At 42.9% G+C, this 24,461-nt stretch overlaps 1 protein-coding gene across 1 annotated transcript in view; it reads left to right on the top strand.

Annotated features, from left to right (window-relative positions):
- Positions 1–24,461, top strand: part of KIAA0556 (KIAA0556 ortholog) — a 190,311-nt gene that overhangs the window by 81,151 nt on the left and 84,699 nt on the right. Inside the window, exons 11-14 of the mRNA XM_029911288.1 lie at positions 4,466–4,568; positions 13,327–13,539; positions 16,237–16,377; positions 21,950–22,832. Coding sequence (XP_029767148.1) covers positions 4,466–4,568; positions 13,327–13,539; positions 16,237–16,377; positions 21,950–22,832 — 1,340 coding nt within the window. The remainder of the gene's footprint in view (positions 1–4,465; positions 4,569–13,326; positions 13,540–16,236; positions 16,378–21,949; positions 22,833–24,461) is intronic.

Below are 24,461 nucleotides of genomic sequence, written 5' to 3'. Positions count from 1 at the left end.
AGAGGCTAAGGTGAACAAGTTTTCTCCCTCCTCCTTATGACACCCTTTTAGATACCTGAAAACTGCTATCATGTCCCCTCTCAGTCTTCTCTTTTCCAAACTAAACAAACCCAATTCTTTCAACCTTGCTTCATAGGTCATGTTCTCAAGACCTTTAATCATTCTTGTTGCTCTTCTCTGGACCCTTTCCAATTTCTCCACATCTTTCTTGAAATGCGGTGCCCAGAACTGGACACAATACTCCAGCTGAGGCCTAACCAGAGCAGAGTAGAGTGGAAGAATGACTTCTCGTGTCTTGCTCACAACACACCTGTTAATACATCCCAGAATCACGTTTGCTTTTTTTGCAACAGCATCACACTGTTGACTCATATTTAGCTTGTGGTCCACTATAACCCCTAGATCCCTTTCTGCCGTACTCCTTCCTAGACAGTCTCTTCCCATTCTGTATGTGTGAAACTGATTTTTCCTTCCTAAGTGGAGCACTTTGCATTTGTCTTTGTTAAACTTCATCCTGTTTAACTCAGACCATTTCTCCAATTTGTCCAGATCATTTTGAATTATGACCCTGTCCTCCAAAGCAGTTGCAATCCCTCCCAGTTTGGTATCATCCGCAAACTTAATAATCGTACTTTCTATACCAATATCTAAGTCGTTAATGAAGATATTGAACAGAGCCGGTCCCAAAACAGACCCCTGCGGAACCCCACTCGTTATGCCTTTCCAGCAGGATTGGGAACCATTAATAACAACTCTCTGAGTACGGTTATCCAGCCAGTTATGCACCCACCTTATAGTAGCCCCATCTAAATTGTATTTGCCTAGTTTGTCGATAAGAATATCATGCGAGACCGTATCAAATGCCTTACTAAAGTCTAGGTATACCACATCCACAGCTTCTCCCTTATCCACAAGACTCGTTATCCTATCGAAGAAAGCTATCAGATTGGTTTGACATGATTTGTTCTTTACAAATCCATGCTGGCTGTTCCCTATCACCTTACCACCTTCCAAGTGTTTGCAGATGATTTCCTTAATTACTTGCTCCATTATCTTCCCTGGCACAGAAGTTAAACTAACTGGTCTGTAGTTTCCTGGGTTGTTTTTATTTCCCTTTTTATAGATGGGCACTATATTTGCCCTTTTCCAGTCTTCTGGAATCTCTCCCGTCTCCCATGATTTTCCAAAGATAATAGCTAGAGGCTCAGATACCTCCTCTATTAGCTCCTTGAGTATTCTAGGATGCATTTCATCAGGCCCTGGTGACTTGCAGGCATCTAACTTTTCTAAGTGATTTTTAACTTGTTCTTTTTTTATTTTATCTGCTAAACCTACCCCTTTCCCATTAGCATTCACTAGGATAGGCATTCCTTCAGACTTCTCGGTGAAGACCGAAACAAAGAAGTCATTAAGCATCTCTGCCATTTCCAAGTTTCCTGTTACTGTTTCTCCCTCTTCACTAAGCAGTGGGCCTACCCTGTCTTTGGTCTTCCTCTTGCTTCTAATGTATTGATAAAAAGTCTTCTTGTTCCCCTTTATTCCCTTAGCTAGTTTGAGCTCATTTTGTGCCTTTACCTTTCTAATCTTGCCCCTGCATTCCTGTGTTGTTTGCCTATATTCATCCTTTGTAATCTGTCCTAGTTTCCATTTTTTATATGACTCCTTTTTATTTTTTAGATCATGCAAGATCTCGTGGTTAAGCCAAGGTGGTCTTTTGCCACATTTTCTATCTTTCCTAACCAGCGGAATAGCTTGCTTTTGGGCCCTTAATAGTGTCCCTTTGAAAAACTGCCAACTCTCCTCAGTTGTTTTTCCCCTCAGTCTTGATTCCCATGGGACCTTACCTATCAGCTCTCTGAGCTTACCAAAATCCGCCTTCCTGAAATCCATTGTCTCTATTTTGCTGTTCTCCCTTCTACCCTTCCTTAGAATTGCAAACTCTATGATTTCATGATCACTTTCACCCAAGCTGCCTTCTACTTTCAAATTCTCAACGAGTTCCTCCCTATTTGTTAAAATCAAGTCTAGAACAGCTTCCCCCCTAGTAGCTTTTTCAACCTTCTGAAATAAAAAGTTGTCTGCAATGCAGTCCAAGAATTTGTTGGATAGTCTGTGCCCCGCTGTGTTATTTTCCCAACATATATCCGGATAGTTGAAGTCCCCCATCACCACCAAATCTTGGGCTTTGGATGATTTTGTTAGTTGTTTAAAAAAAGCCTCATCCACCTCTTCCACCTGGTTAGGTGGCCTGTAGTAGACTCCTAGCATGACATCACCCTTGTTTTTTACCCCTTTTAGCCTAACCCAGAGACTCTCAACACTTCCGTCTCCTATGTCCATCTCTACCTCAGTCCAAGTGTGTACATTTTTAATATATAAGGCAACACCTCCTCCCTTTTTCCCCTGTCTATCCTTCCTGAGCAAGCTGTATCCATCCACACCAACATTCCAATCATGTGTATTATCCCACCAAGTTTCAGTGATGCCAACAATGTCATAGTTGTATTTATTTATTAGCACTTCCAGTTCTTCCTGCTTATTACCCATACTTCTCGCATTTGTATATAGGCATCTAAGATACTGGTTTGATCTTTCCTCCCGGTTTTGTCCTGACCCTCCTTTCTCTCTGCCAATAAAGCCCACACTCCCTCTCGTCTCCGACCCATCTCCCAGGTCTCCATGTTCCCCACTTACCTGCGGGCTTTGCTCACCTGTCCCCGTCGAACCTAGTTTAAAGCCCTCCTCACTAGGTTAGCCAGTCTGTGTCCAAATAGGGTCTTTCCCCTCCTCGAAAGGTGAACACCATCTCTGCCTAGCAGTCCTTCCTCAAATAGCATCCCGTGGTCTAGGAAGCCAAAGCCCTCCTGGCGACACCATCTTCGCAGCCAGGCATTCACCTCCATGATGCATCTGTCTCTGCCCGGGCCCCTACCTTTGACAGGAAGAATCGAAGAGAATACCACCTGCGCTCCAAACTCCTTCACCCGTACTCCCAGAGCCCTGTAGTCACTCTTGATCCGCTCAGTGTCACACCGCGCAGTATCATTTGTGCCCACATGGATGAGTAGCATGGGGTAGTAGTCAGAGGGCTGGATAATCCTCGACAATGCCTCCGTAACGTCTCGGATACGGGCTCCCGGCAGGCAGCATACCTCCCGAGATGAAATGTCAGGGCGACAGATGGGCGCCTCCGTCCCCCTCAGCAGAGAGTCTCCGACCACCACTACCCTACGTTTCCTATTCGCAGTGGTGGCAGCAGACCTCCCAGCCTTAGGGGTACGAGGCTTCTCCTCCTTTACTGTAGGGGGTGATGCCTTCTTTCCTGTATCAAGAAGAGCATAACGGTTACCTATTACCACAGCGGGAGGGTTTGGAGCAGGGGTGGAGCACTGCCTGCTGCCAGAAGTAACCAGCTGCCAGTGTCCACCCTGAGCCATCTCCTCCTCCACCAGTGGTGTATCAGCAGTCCTGTGTCCTGGGACAGCTACCTCAGCTGTCTCCACATGGACACTGTCCAGGAATTGCTCGTAGGAAAATATGCCTTATAGTGATAGACTCAAGGAGCTCAATCTGTTTAGTTTATCAAAGAGAAGGTTAAGGGGTGACTTGATTACATTATATAAGTACCTACACGGGGAAAAATATTTGAATAGTGGGCTCTTCAATCTAGCAGAGTAAGGTATAACATGAAATTGAAGCTAGACAAATTCAGATTGGAAATAAGGCTTGTTATACAGGAGGTCAGACTAGATGGTCACAGTGGTCCCTTTTGTCCTTGGAATCTATGAATCTATAGCACAGGCCAGAGAACTTCTCTGAAATAATTCCTAGAGAATATCTTTTAGAAAGCATCCAATCTTTTTTTTAAAAATTGTCAGTGATGGAGAATCCCCCACAGCCCTTGTTCAGTTGTTCCAGTGGTTAATTACTCTCACTGTTAAAAATGTACACTTATTTCCACTCTGAATTTGTCTAGATTCAACTTCCAGCCATTACATTGTGTTATACCTTTCTCTGCAAGATTGAAGAGCCCACTATTAAATATTTGTTCCCCATATAGGTACTTACATGTAGGTTAAAGAGCCCTCTGGTATCAAATATCTTCCCATGTGTAGGTACTTATAAACTGTGATTAAATTCCCCTTCTGTGAATAAGCCCTTAAGAAAAATCCTTTATCTAAAAATAGCACATCTTACAAAGCAAGTATGTGGGAAACAAAGAAAAATGCTGCTGCTATCGATACGAGGGCAGAAATAAAGCAATGTTTGCATTGCTTTTTAAGTACATCTTTGTCTGAATTTCATGGGCTTCTAATAGGGTTTTTTTAAATAATTGTAATGTCCTGCATGAGTTAGGTGGGGTTTTTTTCATTCTGAGTTTTCTTCACCTTTACTCTAACTCAGTACTTTTTTTCCAAGTAAAAGATTTAGAAACAAAATTCCTAAAAGTTTAACTATGTTTCAGGCAACAGAAGAAACTTTTGAAACTCCTGCAGGAAATTGAGAGCTGTTCTACCTGCCACAGTCACAAAGTCCTACCTACTGAGGAACTGGAGCCAGATTCTGTGGTGAGAAATAAGGCTTGTACAGATAGGTGGAATAATCACAGCTTTGTAACTATTCTGCTATCCAGATTTTATTAGAAACCAAAATGAAAAAGTGGTACTTTGAATGACCTGTGGCCTTATGGGAGAGGGCACAGGAAACATGACTTCAACATGTCTCAGGGAGCAGGCGCAGCTATGGGCATGGGGCTTCCTTGGACTACTGAATTGCTAGGGCCTCACTCTCTTGCGGTGAGAAGGGATCATATGGGTCCTGCTGGTCATATGCGTTTGGAAAATGCAGTTGTATAGTGGCACAAAGAATTAGAAACCCTAAGTAAATGTTTATATTGCACCTGTGCAAAACCTGTTTCATCATTTCAAACCTTGTCATTTAACATTTATTTTTTTCAAAGTCACTTGCAACTCTTGCTCCATAGACACACCATAGACACAACAGGAAGTAGGTTCACACTGTGCAAGTTATTGGAGTCTTGTTATGCAGATTTAGCTCTGTGGTTTCTATATATTCCACAGGTTTGCTTCTTTTTCTGCATCTTATTGAAGGCTGAATCCTCTCACAGCAGCTCTAGGTTAGTGTTACTCAAGAGAGAACTAGCCAGAGATTATGATTTTGTATAAAACTATATCTTCTACATTTACCTTCTCCCTCCACCCAAACTGATCTGAAATAGCATTTGTGTCCTAGAGTGAATAACATCTATGAAAAACAAATGACTTTATGGATAGACTAATTATATTAAAACCAGTAGCTGAAAGCTTGTGCTGCCCCATGGGTGTGGCAGTTGGTCCAAGTAATCCATCATCTGTGCAGTCTCCCCCATACAACCAATGGAATAGTTGCATGTAAATGATCTGTAGAATAAGGGTGGTTATTGGTTGAGTTGTCTCTGATTTCACCATGATTTAAGACTTTTGGCATGGCATAGATACATGTCTTGCTGTCACATGCATGTAATTTGTAAAGTCAAAATGGCTGAGAACTTTGAAATTAGATGGTAACACACTGTAACTCCCCATGATGATTGAAACTGGTGATTATTTTGAGCAAAAAGAATTCTCAGCCATGGTTGTAGCTGTTCCATCACTACATACTGACTCTACAGACATTCTAGGCTTCAGAGTGACATTCAAAGTGACAATCCAAAAATCTTATTATATAGATGCTCCAGTGTCTGCTTTCAAAAGCTCTGTTGTCACCTCCAGCTTTTACTGAATATATACCTGCTGCTGATGGATTACTTGCATCATTCAATTAATTAAAAGTCTAGTTCTTCTTGATCCTCCCAAGGTTTTTTGGTAAGGAACCAAAATCCTGCCCTTGGACCTTACAGAGCTCATAGCCAATACATACACTAAGTTCAATACGTCTGTTTGTCTGAATGGAGAGTCAGAAAGTCACTAACAGACTAATCAGGCTTTTGAGTAATTTTCTGATCTTCAAACTCAATTTTGTCTCCAGGGATGTGTAGCGAGGAGAGCACTTGCTCTGCAAGTGAATCCAGTTGTCTGGATTGGTTCTCTGCACACCATTCCGTCCGTCACTGCTCAGATTTTTTTACTAGGATTTTGTAGGGAACCTAAGCGAGTTAGATGCCAAAAATCTCATTGAATTTCAAAGGGGTTTGGGTGCTTAACTCCCATAGACTCCCTAAAGAACCCCACACTTTGTTAATAAGGATCCAAGGCTCGCAACCATTGTTACAACTGCTGTAGTTGCTCATGTATATAATAAAAGGGCAGAAGGACCATACCTGAAAACCTGCTGTCTTTCAGATGATGATTGGTCAGAGAGAGGGTATGTGTGTGTATTATAGGTGGAACTCCTACCAACAACTATAGTTAGGGTTGCCTAACTATACTTCTTGTCAAACTTTGTCAAACTTTAACTCTTCAGGCTGAAATTTTCTTAAATTCTTTTAAGAACGTTTAACCAAAAATAGCTCAACCATTTCTTTAGGGGAAAATAGCTAGTTTTGCCACTGCCTCATACACCTATCTTACGAGGCAAGTATCATTCCTCCTTTATTTTACAGATGGAGTAACTGAAAGATTGCAAAGGTTAATTCTAGCAGACCTAGGAATTGAATCATCCACTAGATTCTGTGATGCTTTCCGGAAGCTGAGTGGAAAAGATGCCACCTGGAGAGAAAGGGGGTAAAGGAGGCTATAAAGCCCCTTTGTACCTTTCAGATTCTGGGCTGCTTGTGGGTCATGTGGCTTCCAGCATAAATCAGAGCAGTCCCTGAGGGAGCTTTAACTTCTTCAAGTATTGTCCCTGTGAGTGCTCCACTTCAGGTATTCATGTGCCTCTCGAGCCCTTGATCAATGATTTCTATCTAGCAGTGCCTGTTCAGCCTGCACATGTGCCCTATATCTCCTTGTGCCAGACACCGTGGATATATGAGGTGTATGAGGAAACTCCCCTCAGTTCCTTCTCTGCTGCCTCGACCTGAGGAAGAACACTAGTTTGTCTTCATAGAGGATACTCAGCCATTTCTCTTTACCGTTTTCCCATCAAAGTTATTTAGTTTAAAGTTGTTAATAGTATTGGTATAGATCAGTGGTGGCCGCCACTTCCCACAACTCTCATTGGCCGGGAACGGCGAACCACGGCCACTGGGAGCTGCGGGCGGATGTGCCTGCGACGGTCAATGTAAACAAACTGTCTCGTGGCCCACCAGCGGATTACCCTGACAGGCCGCAGGTTGCCCACCACTGGTATAGATAGTTAATTTAGGTGAGAGGACTGTTTCCCCTCTCTGTTTCTCCAGGAGACTTGTCTTCTCCTGATGAGGTATGCCTGGTTTGCCAGGCTTCAAATACTGCCTCTTTTCCCAGGAGGCTATATTGATGGACATTTCAACTGTGTCCATTGCTTGTGGGAGTCCCACATCTTCCAGGAGTGTTCTTTTTGTTTAGCTCTTAAGTTCAGGGCTAGGAAGAACAGGGAAATAAAGCTCAGACTGTTGGTGATGGAACATTCCCTGCAACCACCCTCTGAGCCAGGTCAGGAGACACCCCATGTATGTCTGTCCCTGGACAGATTCAGCGCCACGTCAACATTGGGGCATGCGTCTGCTAAGAAAGGGAAGCCTTTGGAGCATGCAGGGAAGACTCCCAAAAAGTTGAGCACAGACTCTGTATCTGAGGAGCCAGTTCCAAAAAAGACCAGGTCCCCATTGAGAAAGGAACAGCAGTGTGTAGGAGAATGGACATCAAGAGGAAAAATAGTGCTGATAGCAATGAAGCTAGCAGTCAGGTAGGCGATTCTAGCTGTAGAATGACTGTACTCAAGGAATGTGGGCAAAGCCTAGCAGAAACAACTAAGATGTTTGTACACCAAAGCAAGGAGCCTGGGTAACAAAATGGAGAAACTAGAACTACTGGTGCAGGAAGTGAAATCAGATATTATCGGGATAACAGAAACATGATGGAATAGAAGTCATGATTGGAGTACAGGGATTGAAGTGTATGTGCTGTTCAGGAAAGACAGAAATAAAAGTAAAGGTGGTGGATTGTAGCATTGTATATTAATGATGAGGTAGACTATAAAGAAATCAGAAGTGATGGAATGGATAAAACAGAGTGTATTTCAGTCAAAATCACTTTGGGAAAGAAAGCTACTAGAACAGGGGCAGGCAAACTTTTTGGCCTGAAGACTGCATCAGGTTTCGTAAATTGTATGGAGGGCCGGTTAGGGGAGGGGGTCGTGGCTCGACCCCCACCTCCTATCTGCCCCCCCGACTCCTGCCTCATCCAACCCCCCCTGTTCCCTGACGGCCCCTCTGGGACTCCTGCCCCATCCACACATCCCTGCTCCCTGTCCCCTGACTGCCCCCGGTCCTCCGCCGCCCCATCCAACCCCTCCTCTCATTCCTGACAGCCCCCCCGGGACCCCTTCCCCCTCCAACCACCCCTTCTCCCTGTCCCCTGACTGCACCCTGCTACCCCATCCAACCCCCCCCCCTTGACTGCCCCCTGGGACCCCTGCCCCAATTCAACCCCCTATTTCTCCCCCAACCACCATCCACAACCCCGCCCCCTGACCACCACCCCGAACTCCCCTGCCCTCTATCCAACCTCCCCTGCTCCCTGCCCCCTTACCGCGCTGCCTGGAGCACCAGTGGCTGTCTCCACCACGCAGCACAGAGCACTGGGTCAGGCCGGGCTCTGCAGCTGCACTGCCCCAGGAGCTCACAGCCCCGCCACCCAGAGCATTGCGCCGGCGGCGGAGTGAGCGAGCTGAGGCTGCGGAGGAGGGGGGACAGCAGGGGAGGGGCCGGGGGCTAGCCTCCCAGGCCAGGAGCTCGGGGGCCGGGCAGGATGGTCCCTCGGGCCAGATGTGGCCTGTGGGCTGTAGTTTGTCCACCCCTGTACTAGAGGTTATCTTGGGATAGTGCTTGGGGTATGCTACAGACCCCAGGAGCAGATTTGGGTCTCGCTAGGGACCTCTTTAACGTTCACATCTTCCCATTGTCTTTGTCGATAAAAACTGATTTGGGCTTGCTTTTTTTTAACCTTGGAGCAAGTTATTACAATGTTATAGAATCTTGTGATTTTACATACAGCACTGATACACACATTTTTACCAGGACAATAACCTTCAGTAGATTATGACATTTCAAATGATACCTAACAAGGAATACTTTATACAAAATTTATCATAGTTTTGTAAAAGTGGTGAACACGATAGTATAGACCGGGGTCGGCAACCTTTTGGCAAGTCTTCATTTATTCACTCTAATTTAAGGTTTCGCGTGCCAGTAATACATTTTAACCTTTTTAGAAGGTCTCTTTCTATATGTCTATAATATATAACTAAACTATTGTTGTATGTAAAGTAAATAAGGTTTTTAAAATGTTTAAGAAGCTTTATTTAAAATTAAATTAAAATGCAGAGCCCCCCGGACCGGTGGCCAGGACCCGGGCAGTGTGAATGCCACTGAAAATCAGCTCACGTGCCGCCTTTGGCATGCGTGCCATAGATTGCCTACCACTGGTATAGACCATCACACCCTAAGGACCAGGGGCTTTCCTCCTCCTTTCTCCTCCAACAGAACTCCCACTCAAACGCCTCTGTTTACAGTTCTGTTTGCTGGCTCCCATGCCTCACCCATCCATAATTCCTCCCTTAGATCTCCAGGACTGGTTCATGGCTCTTGACCTGCAAGAGGCCTATTTCCACTTATCTATTCATCCAGCACAGGAAGTACCTCAGATTCCTTGTAGAAACATCTAATTATCAGTACAGAGTCCTGCCCTTTGGTCTTTCCACAATACTAAGGGTATTCACCAAGTACTTGGCATTCATGGCAGCTCACCTAAGGAGACAAGGAAACCAAGTCTACCTATACCTCAGAGACTAGCTGATTCAAGGAGATCATCCAACAGGTGACCAACTCAATGCAAGTAACCTTATAGCTCTTCACCTCACTGGGACTCAAAGCCAACATATAAAACTCCACAGTGATTCCAACTCAAAGCATAGAGTTCAGAGGTGCAGTGTTAGACTCCAGGTCAGTGAGAGCTTACCTTCCATAGGAAGGGTTCCAGATAACAGTAAGCCTCATTAACCACCTTGAAGATCATTCAAAAATATCAGTAAGAGTATGCCTTAGTCTGCTGGGATTCATGGACTCATGCACCTATGTTATGCAGTTTGCAGACTTCACCTATGCTCCATAAAAGGATGGTTGAAATTAGTATCTATCCAGCAGACACCATGTGGACATGCTGGACAAGGTCCCACATAAAGTCCTCATTAAACTGGTGGAAAAACCCTCTTCACGGGTACAGAGGAGTACCCTTCTCCACACCTCTATCTACAAAGACTTTGGTAACAGTCACCTTTCACTCAGGGATGGGGGGTGGGGGGGGGCTCCTCTGGATCACCATCAGTCTCAGGGCCTGTGATTCCCTCACAGTTGTCCCCAGAAATGTGCCTCTTGTACTGCCCAGTATCTGCCTGGAAAGTACAAGCTCATAGAAAATCTGTCATTCCATTAATAGAAAATGATATGCACACATTTTGTTATCCCAAATGAAGTTCCCAAACACTTCAATCCAAACACACTGGTTTAGATAAAACCAGAAAACAAGTTTATTAACTACAGAAAGGAAGATTTTAATTGATTACAAGTAATGAGGCATAAAAGTCAGAATTGGTTACAAAGAAATAAAAGGTAAAACGCAAACTAATACCTAACTGAACAAGCTACATGAATTCAAAGTGAAAGTCTCTCTCACTACATGTTCTAGCTGTCTTACTGGCTGAATTTTCCAGACAGGATCTCCCCCAAGTCAAATCATGCTTCCTTTGTCTTTCAAGTGTTGTCGATGCAGTGAGTACAGATGAATGGACATATGATTTGTGTCCTCTGTTCTCACTTCTTATAGTTATTTTCCTCTTTGAAAATCATCTCCAACTGAGGTTCAGGAGGCAGAAAGTCTGTTTGCATAGGAACCTCCAGCTGTTCCATTGGCAAGATGTAGATTTCTTGCTCACACCCATCTTCCTGTCAAAGAATGGCCGCTTAATCAGGGATTGATTATGTTGACACCTGGTTGAGGTGTTGGCTAGTCTGTCTCTGGGGAACTTGTTTGAAGCTATTTCCCCAGACTTGGAACATGTCTTATAGAGTAAAATTGTATAACTTTACATACAGTGCTGTCACACATATTTTACCAGGATGATAATGTTCAGCAAATTATGACTTTTCAAATGATACCTTACAAGGCATACTTTGTACAAAATTTATCATAGTCTTGTAAAAAGGGTGACTATAAGGGTAGGGATCTCACACCATTACATCAGCTTGAAGGGCAGGCAGGGCCAGTGCAAGGAAGTTTCACGGCCTAGGCGAAACTTCCACCTTGCACCCCCCCCCCCCCCCCCGCCCTGCCGCAGCCCCCCCCCCCCCCCGCCCTGGGGTGCCCCCTGCCCGCGGCAGTTCCCCTCCCCTGGGGAGCCGTGCGGCAGCTCCCCACCCCAGCTCACCTCTGCTCTGCCTCCTCCCCGAGCATGCTGCCCCCGCTCTAATTCTCCTCTCCTCTCCTCTCCTCCCAGGCTTATGGTGCCAAACAGCTGATTGGCGCTGCAAGCCTAGGAGGTGGGAGAAGTGGAGCGGCGACCGCGCGCTTGGGGAGGATTGCTGTAAAAAAAAAATTGAGGGCACCACTTTTTGACGCCCCCAAATCTTGGTGCCCTAGGCAACCGCCTAGTTCGTCTTAATGGTAGCACCGGCCCTGAGGGCAGGAGATATTCTGGTCCTCATGGCGGGTCCCCCTTATACAGTATCTCATAAGGACAACATCATCCTCAGGTCTCAACCCAATTCCCTACCCAAAATTGTTTGAGTTCCATGCATACCAATTTATTCATCTCCTAGTTTTCTTTCCCGAGACTTGCTCAACGTTGGGGGAAGCTAAAATTCACACACTTCATGTAGTACTGACATGACAACAACCACTCAGAAATGTACTGCGGCTCTATGTGGCCTTTGCAGAGATGGTTATAAGTCAAGCAATATCTTCAGAGCTTATCTAAGTGGGTCTCTAACTGTATAAGGAGTTGTATGTTATGTAATTATGTTATGTATTCATAATGTAAGTTATGAATTAGCCAGCTTAGGTCCACCTAACCACATTAGAGCTGCCTGTTTGAAGAATGTCCCTATTTCTGAAATCTGTAGGGCTAGGGCTAGAGCAGTTACATAGAGCTTGGTCCACACATTTACAAAACACTTCTATTTCATGATAGACACTTCCAGATTGGATGCCCATTTTGGTAGAGCTGTCCTACAGCCCTTTTGACTCCTACTGCCCACCTCCAATCAAACAGATAATTGCTTGTTGGTCACCAAGAGTGGAATCTATGTGATCAATCACTTGAAGGAGAAATGGCTACTTACCCTACAGTAACTGTGGTTCTTTGAGATTTGTTGTCCACATGTATTCCACAACCCGCCCTTCTACCCTGCTACTGCAAAGTTCTACTCCTCAGGGATTCTGTAATGGTGAAGGAACTGTGGGAGGGTTGGGCCTGCTCCACCCCATATGGCTTCAAATGGGTATGTTGGAGGGGTATAAGGAAGTAAAGGGTGCAGGCATGGCCCCAATGGATTCTGCTGGCCAAAATAATCGTATCTCACATGCATTGGGCATATTCGCACCAAGAGTAAAATCGATTTGGATAACACATCTCAAAGAACCACAATTACTATAAGGTAAGTAACCATTCTTTTTTATTGTTTTTAACAAAATTAAGAATTACATACCAAAAATACATTAAATGATCATTATGGTTGCAAAGCCACGCACCCAGAAATTAGAAGGTGCCAAAATATTTGTTGTTTGTGCAACTTCAGTTTGACTCCCATAGGCATATGCTGTCAGAGGCAGTTTTTACTTACAGCTCACATACTATTTGTTCTACAGAACATGCCTGCCTGACTCACTGTACAGAATGAAGCGAATGAGGCAGAGAGTGGCAAGAAGAGAAAGGAGAGTCTCTTGTGTTTAAATGCTTGGGACTGGACTGGGCCCCAGGAGTGCTGAGTTCTAGTCTTTACTCTCCAATAGGCTTTCTGTGTGATGTTGGGCAGGACTATTATAATGCACATGAGGTCAAAATGAACATTACCTAGACAACCTTAATTCTGACATTTCCTAACTTCCGAGTGCCTGACTTTGCAACCATAACATCCTTTTACTATATTTTGTGTATATAATCTATGTGTATAAACAATCTCTCTTTTAGGATCAGCTGCAAACAAAGGCAGAAGTACAGGATGCCATTTATGTGACTATGGAAATCCTCTCCAATTGGGGGAATGCAGTCAATGTGGGCTTGACGGAGGTGGAATTCTTCGATTTACATGCTATCAGGATGTTTGTGTCTCCTCACGATGTGGATATCCGAAATGCTGACTCTCCAGGGGATCTCTCTTGCCTGGTCAATAGAACCCTGAATGTAAGCTCCCCTCATCCCACCTGTACAGACCTCCCTCATTTCAATAGTTTTCTTTATAGTTTATGATCTCTCAGTAAGTTATTTTCTTTCTAAAAAATTTAAACCTGAATTTCACCACTTATTCAGTGATTTTAAATGTATGTAATGTATTGTTTAGGATTTGCAGAATTTTGTGCTCAAAAGTCAGGAGACTGTAATTCTCTCTCCTTGTGTGTTTGCACTGTAATACAGGCTTTAAATACAGGAGCACATTCAATTTATAAAACAATGGACTACAATGTAATGCATCTATCTGCCAAGATAGAATTTTTCTGGAAAGTCTTGTGACTCTTCTGCATTTCCTTATTTTTCTTCTAGTGATTAACCTAAATAATTGTGTCTTCTGAAAATTTTGCACCTTCACTTCTTTTTCCAGACTCCTAATATATATTAAACACTGATCTTAGGACAGAAGTTTGGGGCACCCCACTGCTAACCTTTTGCCAAGGGCAGTCATGGATGGAGTAGAAAGACAAGGTGTTCCAGGCATAGGAGTGGCATGAAGATGAGTGAAAGAATTGAACAAAAGGGGTGTGCAGCTTGGAAACATTGGATGAAGTTGAGGCAGAGAGAGGTGGGAGAGGAGAAAGGATGCTCTGTGGTACAGCCATTGAACTCAAGAGTTATGGGATGAAATCCTGGTCCCATTGAGATCGGTGGCAAAACTACAATTTTGTTCTATAGGGCTAGGATTTCACCTTGGCCATACACTCACTGTGTGACTTTCAGCAAGTCACTTGAGATAAAATTTTCAGAAGTCTTTAAGTTCTACTGAAAGTCAATTGTACTTCAGGTTCTAAGTGACGTAGGTGCTTTTTGAAAAATTTACCCTTAATCTCTCTGAGCCTCAGTTCCCAGTTTGTAAAATAGAGATAATACTGTACTTCTCTCCTTCACACACTGTCTGAAGATAAATTGATTAGTATATGTGAGCCACTCAGATGTAACAGTGATGTGCGGCATATTATTCTGTCCTATTCTATGCAAGTTCTTATACTGCATATCTTCCAGAATGGTGCAATGTGACTAACATCTATCACATGTGGTTTGATCTTTCTATCATGCTCTTCCCAGGGGAAAATTGTGTGTGCAGTATAATGTTTTGTTTTGGTGGTATGTGTTTTTTTTTTTTTATAAATTACATGTACTCTGTGTTATGTGTCTATATGGTCAAAGGCAAGTTTTAAGACATACACCTTTCACTGAGAACAAAAGAGGCTGAGGTTTGTGTGGTTCTTGCAAACTATAAGCAGGAGCAGAGCTGCCTGCAGCCTTGAAGGCAAGAATAAAAATTTTAACTTTCTAATGACTTCCACATCAACTTCAGTGGAAGAATTTTAAAGAGGAGAATGAAGTGGTCAAGAGAAAAAGGAGTGCTTTGGAGGAATGGAAAAAGTCAAAGTCAGTCCCCCCCACCACTCTAGTGACTCCCATTCCCCAACTTTCTAAAACCCACTACCACTCTGAAACCCTCCTATATTGAGCTGGTCAGAAATAGAGGGAAAAGGGAATATGAGACAAGTGAACTCTCTTGTGGGACTGCAGCACCATTTCTAAATTGAAATATTTGGGGGTTTGTCTGAAATATTTTGGAGGTTGGTCATTCAATTTTGACCAAAAATAAAAAAATGTCCACAGAAAGCACACTTTTCACAATAAATTCTTGTCAAAAACTCAGTTTTCTGTTGAAAAAACTGTTCAACAGAAAATTTTCAAGAAGTTCTCATACTGTGCACCCTCACCTGACTTTACCTATAGCTGCCAAAATACACCATCTTTTCTGGTTGCCAGAACATGTCCCACCCTTTTCCTCTTGGCTTTTGAAACCCCTTGCTTCTTACTCTTTTCCCTGCTGTTGACAGTGTAAGAGCACAGGAGGGTCTCAGTAACTGGGGTGGGGATTATGGGTTTTGCTCTCTGACCCCGTGATATAAACTCAGTAGCTGCACATGCGGAGGTAGATCATTGCAGGCTACAGAGGTTGCTACATTCTTGTGTTTTTTAATCCCCTTTGTCCATACGCAGATGTCTACTCAAATCCATAACGTGATTCTCTGTGAGGCTTCAAAAACATCAAGCACACACCTCTGTAGATCTGTAAGCTCTAGGTCTAAAATTGTCTGCAAAGGAGTCTGTTAAAGCATGAGCAGTACAGAAAATAACGTAGAGTCCCTTATTCCCAAGAGTTAAACCAGAAATGTACCTTCAGAAATTGTATTAATCTTTTTTCTCAGTGTCCGGTGGGCACAAATCATACTCCCTTCCCCTCCCGCCCTCCTCAACTTGCAAAGCTGATTAATTTGATTAAAATAAACTGTGGACTGGTTTTGACCCTGCATGTACAAAGCATTGCAGACAGTCTGAGCACTGGTGAGCATGCAAACTTCTCACAAGCACAGCAGGTAGCAGACCTATATTTAACAGCCCATCTGCTCTGTGCTTTTCTGCAGGCAGGAGAGTAGAATGTACACTTTGGAGCCTGGGGTTAAAGGTTTTTTCCTTTTGCTTTCTCTATAGCAGTCTTGTCTGTCAATTTGTTGTTCCTGTGACTTGGGCTCTCTGCTCCCTTTTTCTGGTGAGCTGTGAGTTAATCACAACTACTTTGCTTCAGGAGAAGAAAAGCCTATTACTAACAATCTCTGCTTGTTCGTGTTTTAGAGCACCAAGGAGCGTTTCCTGTGGACGTGCCCTTTTCATGCGCCAGTTCAGCTTTACTTTGTTATCCGCAATCCCAGCCGGTCACGTGACTTTGGTATATCTAAGATCAAGATTTGGAATTACAACACGACGACTCTTAGTGTAAGCAGTTTCTTCTCAACTCCTTGCTGTGTACACTCACCTTAGACCTAGATAGACTCAGTTTGACCTTCCTTCCAAAAGTCTGAAATAAATATAGGTATTGTCTTCTCTAATAGGAAGGGGGATCTGGAGGGATGTCTCATCTACTGTGGGGTTTTGTTGTTGTCTTAATTCTAAGTGGTAGAAATACAACTCATAGTATTTTCACCAACAAAGTCAGTATTCTCTTTCAGATCCTTGCTAGTATTTCAGAAGGGGTAACAAAATTCTTGCATAGGGTGTTTGTTGTGGCTTTACTGGTAATCAGAAATTGAGACGCTGAAAGGTAAGTGCATCTCAATGTGCAGGTCTCTGTTTGGGTTATATTATCAGAATAGAGAAGACTATTTGTCTGATCACATGATTATTTTGTAGATGATTTACGAGAGAGAGATTGACTGACTCTCCAACTCAGGTTCCTGTAGTTTTTGTCACTTGAAATTTGGCATGTACGATCTGTGTATGCATGTTAAAACTTTAAAATATTCTAGCATTGCAAGAGACATTACATGGCAGATGGTTACTGATTCATATGTCTGAAATTCACTGTGAAATTATTCTAGTTAGTACACTATGATGTTCAGTTCAGAAAATTCCCAGGTACTGAATCAAAGAGGATTTTCTGTTCTGGATTATAAATGAGATAAGCTTTATCCTTTCTGACTTGCTCTCATCTGTGTTCTTATATAAGCATATGGCAATACAAATGTATAGAAACTGCCACAGAGGAAACAGTCTTAACAAACACAATATAACACCAGCTTAAATTATTTTTTGGAATCCTTGTTGCTGTGTGTATTAAATGTGGGTTACAGGATGTTATACTGTAAACAGAGGGGATACAATGGACCTTTCTGAACCCTTTGAAAAGGAATTCTATTTGTGGAGTAAATAATACTGGTCTGTTGTCACCATGTGTTGAATATGTCGCAAATGTAACTGTATATTGATTGATTAGATACATGAAATAGTTGGAAAAACCCCACTGTGGCCAGGTTCTCAGCTAGTACAAACTAGTGTAGTCCTATTGACTCCTGTGCAGCAGTGCTGACTTATGCCAGCTGAGGATCTAGCCCACTATTTTTCATGTGGGGAAATAATAGAAAACAATTCTGCATGGTCCGCTATCATCTGTGATATGGAAAAGTTAGCATCATTTCTGCTGTATTCATTTTTATTCAAGTATTTTTAAAGAAATAAATAATAAAGAACTTTACAATTTAAGTTATAACAGCCCTCTGATCACTCCCTTCCCTGCTAAAATAAATCCTGACCAAAACTACTATTTTTTTAAGATCCTGAGTATCACTGCCTGCTTCCCCTTCTTTCTACCCCTCAAAAAAGCCGTGAGTGGGGAGAAGTGTCTAAATGCATCCCAAGTGAATCCCAAATATTTTTGCAATACTATGCAAAGCTCAACTCAGTTTGAACAAGTACTTAAACAGAAAGTGAAACTGTTGAGATTGTTTAGGGATCTAGGATTTTAAAACAGGAGACTGAAGGTCAAAAGAAGTGGTGGAAAGAAAACTATTAGAACCTGCCACACAATTACTACAGAAAATTTAACTGATTTAAGTGAAAATGTGTATTAATTTAAGGGACATCTCAAATAAAAAGTACTGTCTCACTATCATTATTGATTAAGATTTAAGGGCACTTCTGAAGACGACTGCTGCATGTATTGATTTTAATGCAAACGTGATCAAGGTGATATCTTAGATAATCACCAACATAGGCAAGTTTACTAATTTAAGAGCAATCACACACCAAATCACACAACTGGCTGATTAAGGGCCTGATCTAAAGCCTATTAAGCGAATAGTAGTCTATCCATTGATTTCACTGGGTTTTGGATCTAGACCTACATGTACTGGATTAATTATAAAGGCAGGTATAATAATGACTAAACCTATAAACTTTAAGGAAATTGCCTTTATTGCTATTGCCTTTATTTTAGGGATACATAGAATTAACGGGCTTGCTAAATTTAATGGTTTAAAGTATTAATTCAGGTAAGAAATGTGTTAATCTGTGAGTTTCGCTTTTCATAAAAAGGCTCACAATGAAATTCACTTCCTCTTTTTGAGAATTATCTCTGTAGATCCACACTTTTTAGAGCATATGTCTTGGAATCAGACCTTCTGGTACCTGTGGAAAAACAATAGCCATTAGGGTTGTGTGCGTATTTTACTCAAGGAATTAACACTCTGCAGGTGGTTATAGGCACCAAAAAAGATTAAGGTCATCAAAAAATATTGATTCGTCGAAACAACCTCTGTGAAATGGGGTCACTTCTGATGAATCTCCCAACTCAAAAAATGTTGAAGAAAAAGTCTTGAAATTGTCAAAACATTTTTGAATGAAAAATTCCATTTTCTGGTTCTAAAATTCATAGATTATAGAAACCATTGTGATAATCTAGTCTGACCTCCTGTATAATAGGACATAGGACTTACCTGAGTTAATTCCTTTTTGATGAAGTTAAGGTTAACAATATATATCAGTATATAGGGTAAAATATATTAGAGATGTCACAATTATCCCCAAACCAAATATAATAAATCCAGGAAATTCAGAGCTAAAATTAAACTTCAGTAAATCCAAACATGTTAATGTATGGAAAAATGCTGCCAGGGCACCCAAATCACCTTACTGTGTCCTATAGGGATACCATGCAATAACTGTACAGGTATGGTGAGTGTTTTGGTCCAAGATAAAATTAATCTGGGAATTTCCTTGTTTTTTTAATTAAAAATTCCATAAATGAACAAAAAACCCAAGTAGAATGTTACCATGTGATATTTCTAGTGATTTGAAGTAGCAACCGTATATCATTTTTAAAAAATGTTGTCTTTGATGATAAGTTGCACCAATATGCGCTGGCTGCTTCCTGCCACTCTGAAGCAGCACAAGAAGCCAGAACATATTGGCCAGTTAAATTGGGTTTACAACTGCTTTGTTTTCTAGAGCAACTTAAAACAGCCAGAGTGTACACCCCAGTTTTTTCCATCCTCCACCCCGTCCTTCAAATGCCACCTGCTTCTTGCACCTCTCTGTATTCCCTGGTGCATCCCACCAAGTTTCCCCCGCTTGCATTCTCTACATTCCCCTGTGTGCACAGACCTGTTTTTCCTCTCTTCTGCACACCCCTGCATGTGTGTACACATAATTTCCCCACCCCATCCTCCTGCACTGCCTACACACACACACACACACACAGACACCTCCTGTGAAGTGGGTGGACTCCCCTGCAGGGTCCTAGAGCCTGGGCTCAAGCCCTAGTCCGGTAGTCTACAAAGCAATGAAATAGCCTTTGCAGCCTAAGCCCCGTGAGCATAGGCCAGCTGCAGGTTTTTCTTTGCTGTGGGCAGCACATTCTTAGGAGTGAAGTTAGGCCATGATCTGGAATAGCACTTAAATATGCCCTGGCTCTGGGCGCACTGAGATAGCAAGCGTGAGGGACAGAGTCTTGCACGCACCGCCCAGCCCCACACCCTGAGGCGGTGATTTACTTCTCCTTTGGCTGCTCCCGATGCCTAAACCAAATGCGCCTACTTGGGAACACTACCCAATTATTCTGCAGGGAAAGAGTAAAATCTGCAGGGGACATTAATTCTGTGCTTGTGCAGTGGCACAGAATTCCCCTAGGAGTAAATTTCATCTGTATAAAGTCTGCCATCCATCAGATGGATCAGATCAGCCTCCCTAAATGGTGTAGGCCCAGGTCACCATAAAGGATGCCTCAGTGTCTCAACCTACTGTGTAGTTTATGTCACAAGCGAATGGTGAAGGTTGGAGATGCTGGTGGTAGTTTTCTTGGTAGCAGACAATGCCTCTGGAACTCACTTCCAGCAGAAGTACAATTAAAATCAAACTTGCCGTCTTTGCTGAGGCTTTTCCAAGTAACTAAATTTTGGTTTCCTAGCTGACTGGTAAAGCTGCAGGCAAAAGGGAAAACAGCAGGACTTTTGGACTCTCTTACTGAAATCTTGAATGCCTCAACTTAAACCTTAAAAGGTATTCAGATACCATGAAGATGCATGCCATGCTTACAATAATAAAAGTAGTCTTGTTCAGTAAACTTGTTCCATTTTCTAACTCTTATTCTGGATCCCTGCACAACTGCCAGACACCTTTCTGGGGTACCAGTTGTAGTAGGAAGAGATCCTGAAACATAAGCCCTTGTATCAGAGGCCTAGTATGAGGCCTGAGGCTTGGACTAAAGAAGTGGTCAAAGCTTTGCTAATATAAAGCAAAGTCAGGCTATGAACTAGAGGCAGACCCTGCTCAAGGAATCTGGCAATAACAGGGCCGATATTGCAGAAACACACATTCCTAAGTAGTGTTAGGTACAAGAATAGACATGCAAACACATTCCAGAAGGATGGTACCAGAACACCCCAATACCAGCACGTTCCCCAAAGATAACAGGAACACACTGACTCATCCTAAAGATTAGGTCAGGATGACAGCATGATGGATAGAGATCTTTTGATCGAACCAACAGGTACAAGGCAATGGGTGGCGCCCAGATACGTCAGGGGCAATACGTAACTTGTTTGTATTGGTGTATAAAGAGGTATCTCAGAGGGAGTGTCTTTGGCCAGCTTAGGGGGGCAGTGGAAAATCCCACCACTGACTGAGCTGTGTCCATTGTCATGGGCATACATGTGCTAGTGTAATTGTAAACATTGATCCGGGGAGGTAGGACCATGCTTCGTCGGCAATAAACCTGGCTGGGTGCCTTCGTACCTTAATCGATCTTGTGGTCATTGGATGTTTCGCTCAAGGTCTGCTGTGCCAGCTGTCTGTGCAGAGCTGGGACAGCACACAGGGAGAACACACACACGCATCCAAACATCTAACCACACCAGTGATAAAAGAGAAAATTTAACTTCTGACTATATTTGAAACAATAGCAACAGCTATTTTGGAACCTTAGTTTACTGGCTTCTTCTTACAGGGAATTTAGGACAGTCATATTGTTTCCCCAGAGTCTTTATCTTACACAATCATATAATAAAACAACCCTGTAATCTCTAAAGCCAAGACTTCTCTCTCCCCTTCTCAGAGGCTTGGAAGATGCTGACTTTAGTGGAAGTGTTGTGGTTTCACTTAAACATGACAAAGTACCACTCTGTGGTAGTTCTGCCTGCAACGATGCAGAGGGGGTTGGGGTGATAGCTGGACTAGTGCGTCTACCACTACACATATCTACTAGCCAAAACTTCCCATTTATAGGTTTACTGGGCAGCAGCTCATGGGTTATTTTAGCATCTGTGGAGTTGCTATACTGGTGACCCATAATCTGCAGGGGAAAATTCTGTTCCCCTGGACCTCCACAATGATCCCCATGAAAATCTGATTGCTTGGAACCTACATATAAAAAGTGTTTTGTATCTTTATATGGATTAATATCATATTATATTAATATGTTCCCTATTCACTCTGGAGTCAGTATATCAATTCTGTTATATCTGGTACTTGCGGCAGTGCAATACAAATCTTCATGCTTCTATTTCATTTCCTTTAGGACCTTGATGTATGTGCAAAGAATGTGAAACTATATATTGATGAGAACCTTGTATTCGATGGTCAGTTAGAAAAAGGCTGTGGAGATCTAACCACTGATTTCAGCACTACAATTGACCTTAAAGACAATAGACAAGAGATTGCTGCACATTCTACACAAGGAAATAAAAAATCAAATGGAGCTAATAGCACAGGCAATAAGGAGGACCTGTTTTTAAAATACCCACAGCCAGACAGGGCTTCATTACACTGGAAATCTTCCTTAGAAGAAAATCGCTCTGAGGAAATGATGAATTCCATCAACTTTAGGAAAGAGAAATTGACTAAATTAGAAGAAGATCTGAAGGTGTTATCAGCTCCTGTGTCTGCGAAGGCTCTCAAGAATGATGTGTCAGAATCAGCAGTTATGGAGTACGTTCAGTCTGATGATGAGCTTACTATGAGTGAGCAAATGGAAAAACTAACCGGAATAAAATTATCTGAATCTTCAGGTGTAACTCCATCTTGGTTACAGTCCTCTTCCCGAGTGACAGAGAAGTGCCATAAACAGAAACCCTCCTGGCTGGATACAGAGCACCCTTTAGATTTGAGAGTTCAAGAGCAGTCTGATGGCACCATGAGGGGCTGTCCAGGACTAATTGATGAGACTATCAAATGTCACGGAAGTGAACTGGGGAGATCCAACAGTAGGAATGCAAATGGAGATGAGAAGACACAAATGGTAACCAGTAAAGGCTGTACTATTGACTTGGACATTTTAGACCAGCTTCCGAATAAAAATTGCTGCACCCCTGAATGTCCTGCTAGTGGGAGGAGAAGCGGCAGAAGTGTAAGAAAGGAGGGTTTATGTACAAGTCATGGAGATGAAGGTCTGACACACACAGGTAAGAGCTGAAGACAACATCCTTAACTCAAGCATTGCTTACATATTCTCCATTATCAGGATTATATGAGACAAGTTTTAGTTACACTAATGCAGTATTTAGTTTTTGTTGTCCTCGAGCAATACAGAGACACCACTGTACTGAGCATAGTGCAAACATATAATGCTAGAGAGTCCCTGTCCTGAACAGCTTGCATTCTAAGTGTGGGTGTCAGTCATGTTCAGAGGAGGAATGGATTCCATGGTTAATTATGTTGGAAGGTTATCTTTGCAATAGGGCTAGTTGGAAGTTCAGATGAAACAGTTTAATCAGATACTGTGTATTTATTAAACCTGAAAAGTTTTGTAAAAATGGTTTAGATTTGATTAATTTTCATTGATTCTCAGGCAGGATTCTGTCAGAAACATGACTGGTTTCCTGCCAGTTCACCTGGTTAGGGTGCTGGGGAGCCTGTGTTTCCATGGTATGTGGCTCCAGATCAGCCCCATCATGTGGGGGCTTCCAGATTCCCTTTCATGGAGCCTGGGAGCCCTGACTCTAGCCAAGGCTCAGCTTCTAGTTCTCAGAACTCCAGCCTGAGCCAGGGCTGTCAGGGTTTCCAGGCTCCAGGCCACATAGGCAGAAGCCTGGAAGTCCTGGGATGGGCTCCCAGGATTTGTGGCTCCAGGGTCGCCCTGCTATACAGATGCCCTAGCCATGGACTCTGGGCCTTCCAGACTCCCAAGCCAGCTTACCAACCTATTTCCAAGAAAGTGGACAAGCTGTACCAAATCCTCTATGAGGGCTTTTCATGCTTTCATGTGCATCTTCCTCCTAACTCCCTAGGACTGGCAGCAACAGTATAGAGGTCAAGATCTGGGTATTTACACTAAGCCCCTAATGACAGAGAGGGGAAAAGATTAGATTCTTTGGGAAGGAAGCTGTTTTCTTCATCTTCCTTAAATATGAGAATTGCAAATGATCAGGCAATGATGGCCACATACACATTTCATATCTGCGACAAAATTTCACTTTTTACAAATAATCTCCCAGAAGAGCATAGTAAATTAGCCAATGCCCTCATCAAGGAGAGTCAAAATGTGGACAGATGCCCTTAGAGCTTCATTTGACATTTTGGATGCTGCTCCTAGATTGGTCGCCTTCTCTGTAACTCATTGCAGACATGCTTGGTTCTTCTTCAAGATGTGTCCCTATGGGTGCTCCACTGTAGGTGTGTCTGTGTCCCTGCGCGTCTGATCAGAGATCTTTGGTAGCCGTGCCTGTTTGGCCCTTGCATGCTCTTTCCCTTCCTTGTGTTGTCTGTGCCTCAAGGCTAATTAGTATTGTGCAGGTGAACCACCCTCAGTTCCTTCTCAACCGCCAATTAGCAATCCATTCACAGATACTTTAGGTCTTTTGAAATGTTCCCTTAGTGTTTTCATTCACTCGTTTCTTCTTAGTGTTATGGGGTTTCCGTTAGTTTTTTCTTTCCTGTTTAAAAATAAATAAATAATCCCCCTAGTTTTTATTTTATCCCCTTCTCTTCCCCCCACTTCCCACCCCCAAGGGATTGCCCCCAGTAAGGGGCATGCCTGGTTCCCTTGGGTTTAAGAGGCACCTCTCCGGCAGGGAAGCCATAGTGGTTACAGA

Source organism: Terrapene carolina, unplaced genomic scaffold, assembly GCF_002925995.2.
Source record: "Terrapene carolina triunguis isolate 2854851 unplaced genomic scaffold, T_m_triunguis-2.0 Scaffold93, whole genome shotgun sequence".
Classification (NCBI taxonomy): domain Eukaryota; kingdom Metazoa; phylum Chordata; order Testudines; family Emydidae; genus Terrapene; species Terrapene triunguis.
The sequence above is the reverse complement of the archived record's forward strand: the minus strand, read 5'-3'. Positions and strand labels throughout refer to the sequence as shown.